Source organism: Triticum dicoccoides, chromosome 4A (assembly GCF_002162155.2).
Source record: "Triticum dicoccoides isolate Atlit2015 ecotype Zavitan chromosome 4A, WEW_v2.0, whole genome shotgun sequence".
NCBI classification, from domain to species: Eukaryota; Viridiplantae; Streptophyta; class Magnoliopsida; order Poales; family Poaceae; genus Triticum; species Triticum dicoccoides.
In genome coordinates this window covers 570,862,596-570,867,725 of record NC_041386.1, presented here as the reverse complement: position 1 = coordinate 570,867,725, position 5,130 = coordinate 570,862,596, and the positions used below count along the sequence as shown (strand labels likewise).

Here is a 5,130-nt window from a genome sequence, read left to right as displayed (position 1 = left end):
AAGGCCTTTAAAGCAGCATCTAGAAGCATGCATGCAGTATCCTTTCACATATCTTTCACTCACGAAGCAGCTTCGCTGCACGTCGATCTGTCCACAAGAGGTCAAGAACGTGTTCGCTAGCTACATGTATCGGGCACGCTTGGTAACCACGGGCAAACTCGAAAAGAAATCTCGGCGCCACCAGAAGAATTGGCCCGTTGCCGTCAGAGATGATGTAAGCAAGCCATACAGTACAGGCCTTCTACTATTAAGCCGCTCTGCCTCTGCTTCATCTCCAAGTCCAAGTGCATCCTCCTCCCAAATACGTAGCAGCAATGGCGCCAGCGCAGCAAGTGCAAGTCTCGCCACCCCCGATTCTCAGCATCCTCGAGACCACTCTCGTAGCGCCCTCGCCCAGCGCCGGCGCCGCCCCGCCGGAGTCCTCCCTCCCGCTCACCTTCTTCGACGTCCTCTGGCTCACCTCCCCGCCCGTCGAGCGCGTCTTCTTCTACCGCCTCGCCGCCGACGCCGACGTCCCCGCCATCCTCTCCAACCTCAAGACCTCGCTGGCCAAAGCTCTCGGCGCCTACTACCCGCTCGCCGGCCGCCTCCGCCTCACGCCCGGGACGGCTGACCGCTACGAGATCTACTACCAGCCGGGCGATGGCGTCACCTTCACCGTCGCCGAGTACCGCGACGATGTGGGCTTCGACGACCTCGTCGCTGACAAGCCGAGGGAGGTCCGCAAGATCGCGCCGCTCGCGCCGCCTCTTCCCAAGGGGGGCGCGGTGCTCGCGCTGCAGGCCACCGTGCTGCACCGCGGCCTCGCCATCGGCATGGCCGTGCACCACGCGGCCTGCGACGGCGCCATCTCCACGCGCTTCCTGCACACCTGGGCGGCGGCCGTCACCGGCGCCGTCGCTCCGTCACCTCCTGTCATCGACAGAACACTCGTAAAGGACGCAACGGGTCTCTACGACGTCTTCGTCAAAGCCATGCCGTCCGCCGACGAGATGGAGCACGTCAAGCTGTTGGACGACAAACTCCTCGCCACATTCACACTGTCCAAAGGCGACATACAGCGTGTCAAGGACGTGGTAGCCGGCGAGGCGGGGCGGCGAGGCGCGGCGCCGCCGCGATGCTCCTCGCTGGTGGCCACCTTCGGCTTCATGTGGTCATGCTACCAGCGAGCCAGAGAGGATGCAGGAAGCAACGGCGGCGACCGCCCGACGTACTTGGTCTTCCCCGTCGACCACCGCGCGCGGATGAACCCTCCCGTCCCGGACGAGTACCTCGGCAACTGCGTCGGCGGCGCCATGCACGCCGCGCCAATGGACAAGCTCGTGGAAGCCGGCGCCGGCGGCCTCTTCGTCGCGTGCACGGCGGTCGCTGCGGCAATCGAGGAAGCGGTGCGCGGCATCAGGTCACCCGAGACGATCGCGTTGTGGTTGGACAAGTTTAGGGAGGCTGCCATGGCCGGCATGTGGACCGTGGCCGGGTCGCCGAGGTTCCGCGTGTACGAGGTGGACTTTGGGTTCGGGCGGCCGGCCAAGGTGGAGATCATGTCCGTGGCGAGAACCGGCGCCATGGCCGTGGCAGAGGGCCGGAGCGGCCGCGGCGGCATCGAGCTGGGCATCTCTCTGCCGGCAGCTGCCATGCAGAGCTTCCAAAAGTGCTTCCAAGATGCCATTGACTCGCTTCATCACCAGTAAACAGGGAGTGATATTTTTTTTGCTGTGCAATCGTGGTAGCTAATCAGGTGAAATTAAGACGTAGATTTGATGTTGAGGAGCAATGGTCAGCGAATCCATCGTGCATATGCACAGCTAGTGATGTTGGCACATTAATCTTCTTGGTAAAAAATTATTTTGGAGGTATATAATCCAAATTTTCTTCCGTGCAAAACAAAACTGTCAAAGTCATGACAGGGTTAAAAAGGTAAGGAAATTTTGATGAAATTTTCAAAATATCGCATATTTCTGTGGGGTCCGAAATACTTGTATCCCTGAAATTTTGAGCCCAGTTCAAACTAAAATTAAATTAGGTCAAGCTAAAATTTGTTGAATTTTGAAAAGTCAAGGTCCAAAATATTTCTTGATATATGTGAAATTTCCAAATTTCGCTACTAATATGCACAAAACCACCACTTTCACGTCATAGCTCTCGGAAGACCACCACTTTACAAAATGTGGCACGCGAACCGAAAATTGACATTGAGAAAAAACATTGATTGAAGATGCTAAGTGTTTTGGCAACATCACTAGTTGGTCAGGCCGTTTATCGGGCTGAGTTCGTGAAAAAAAATTCCACGCGGTGCTTCCCTCCAAACTGAATGAACCCTTACATATGGAGATTTTGATATGGCCTGGGGAAAGCAGGTCGTATTCTTTGTACAAGCTGGCAGCATAGGGCTCAAGGTTAATGAAGACACATGTCATTATTTTCAGACGCAATAGGGACCGAGACAAGAGGATTCAATGTCTAATACTACCTCTTTCTTAGTTTACAGGGCGTGCGCGTGCCCCTAGATTGTCAATTTGACCAACCTAATACAAGTCATATATTACAAAAAATATATCAATATAAACTTCAGATGTTCTATTTTCAAACCATATAATTTTTGTGTTATATAGTTTATATTAAGGTGATAAAATTGACAACCTAAATATACGCGTAGGACTTGTAAACTGAAACGGAGGTAGTATTATGTTTAATGTTGTTGTTGATATGTTGGTGGTCCTCATTGATAGAGCCAAAGAGGACGGGCTGGTTTGTGGGCTTATTCCTCGTCTCGTGAATGATGATGGGTGTTCATACTAGGACTACAATACCCATACGAAAGGTTTTCACATAGTATCTTTTATTTACGAAACCGTGTGCCCATTTTTGATACAAAGAGTCAAGAGCAGGTTCGGATGACTAGCTAGCTAAGTTAGTTTGTTTTTGCTCACATCGGTCAACAAGGGCCTCGTAACCACTGGAAAACTCAAAATCTACCGTCCCGAAATTTACTAGCAGTAGAATTTTCTCAAAAAGAAACTAGCATTGAAAAGGTCATACATACTGTATTTACCAGCTCCGCAGAGCACCACCAGTAAACTGCGAATATGGCTATACCTAACCGATTGCACGCACAATTTAAATCTATTTCACACATCGTCATGCACATCATATCAGCCAGTACACTGTGCATATGTTGTCACATCTGCATGTCTACTCTCTCTCTTTTCTCTATTCTCTCTCACAAACAAATCCATCCCTTTTATTTTACCTTTTCCAACTAAAACCATTTATATCTTTTAAACCAATATTCCGATTTCAAAACAAATTATTTTTGTATAATCATGACGAAAAGACGATTAGAATAAGACTAATATTGAATATATCTCAACTACTTTGAATTTTTAAATGAGTGAAATCTGTTATTGAAACGAGTGAAATGGATGATTTTTTTATTGAAATGAGTGAAATTAGTTATTGAAATTAGTGAATTAGTGAATCAGTTTTTGAAATGAGTGAAATCTGTTATTGAAAACGAGTGAAATCAGTAAAATGAGATGAAATCAGATTTTGAAATGATTGAAATCTATTATTGAAACAAGTGAAATGTGTTAAATATGCTATTGAAATAAGTGATATGATTGAATAATGTTATCAAAATGAGTGAAGTCTGCTATTGAAAAGAGTGAAATATGTTATTGAAAAATTTAAACTAGTCAAAATATATCCAAAAATGATCTTGTTGCAAAGGTCCTTTTGTCAGGAGTTCAAATATATAAAAATTTCCGAAATCAAAACATTAGTTTAAAAGATGTAAATGATTTAAGTTAGGAAATGTGAAATAAAAGGGTTGGCTTTATTTGGGAGAGAGAAGAGAGAGTGCACATGCTGATGTGACACCATGTGTACCAGCTGATGTGATGTGCATGGCAAGGAAAAAGTCCAAAATAAACCTTAAACTTGTAGATGAAAGCTAAATTGAACCCTGAACTTGTAATCCCAGAAATCAGCACACCGAACTCTTTGATCCCGGTCTATTTTGACCCTTGAGGGCGTTCCCAAACAGAGATTGTTGACATGGCAGATCAAATCCCGGGATTGTTTGCTGCGAACGCTATTGGGACGGCCCATCATGCGAGAAGCGAGTGTTTTTTTAACTTTTTCATAAGGCTTGACTTAAAAATACAAAAATAGAGACACTAGGGGTCGGGGATACTGAACTTGCAAGTTGGCGCTGCTGTTCTGCACTTGCTAGCCACCTAAGTAGACTAGTAGAGTGCCCGTGTGTTGCTACGGGCCTTAAAAGAATAAGAACATTCTTTTGTTGATACTGGGTTATTCTTAGCATTACTATGTCTTCCTATTCATGTGGATTGGTTGTTACTGATTGCATATCAAATGTCACACGTATACAAAACATAGCCAATAACATACAAAAAATAATTAAAATCCTCTTCACTTGTAATCTATTTCGATAAAAATGCAATTCACTAACATATACTATCAGATCTAACGCAGAAAATAAAGAAAGTGGTACAAAAACATAGAACTCGTTATTGTGCATTACAAATGATAGGTGGCACATGGATGCCTTTTTATGCTTAAGACCAGTCATCCCATGAAAGCATGTCTATTTTATTATCTATTAATTAAAGAGAACACATGCAGGATTTTGTTCCCTTATTCCACGCTTCTACAACCAGACACTTGATTGCATTTTGCAATTCCTTGGCAAACCATTACACATGAAATTATGCACTTGAAACCATACAGGTTGTGACACATGCCTAACCATTAAAAACCATAGCAACACCAAATATTTTAACATTTTCCCATCTACTATTCATAGCTTGGACAGGCCCCATCTATTTTTTTGCGATAGAAAAGGATTGCATTAATCAAGGAAGATCATTACAATCCTGTTGACAGAGGGTGCCAATTTCATCAGGTCCATTACGCAGCCATACAGCGGTGCGAGGTACAGAGTGACCCAAGTGTGCAAGTGTATGGCTGACTTTATTCCTACTCCTATTCACATGCGAAATCACATGCTCACGACCTAAGGACAGTAGCCTTTTTATCTCACCAATCATAGCTGCTACGGGTGATCTATTGTGATCAAGCTCCTTGATCATAGTGGCTGCAATAAGA

General features: G+C 45.7%; 1 protein-coding gene across 1 annotated transcript; it reads left to right on the top strand.

Moving 5' to 3' along the window:
* Positions 1–238: 238 nt before the first annotated feature.
* On the top strand, positions 239–1,937 carry LOC119286830 (anthocyanidin 3-O-glucoside 6''-O-acyltransferase-like). The gene has a single exon (XM_037566297.1). It carries the CDS (start codon positions 315–317, stop codon positions 1,689–1,691), a length of 1,377 nt encoding a protein of 458 aa, XP_037422194.1. The 5' UTR covers positions 239–314; the 3' UTR covers positions 1,692–1,937.
* Positions 1,938–5,130: the final 3,193 nt, after the last annotated feature.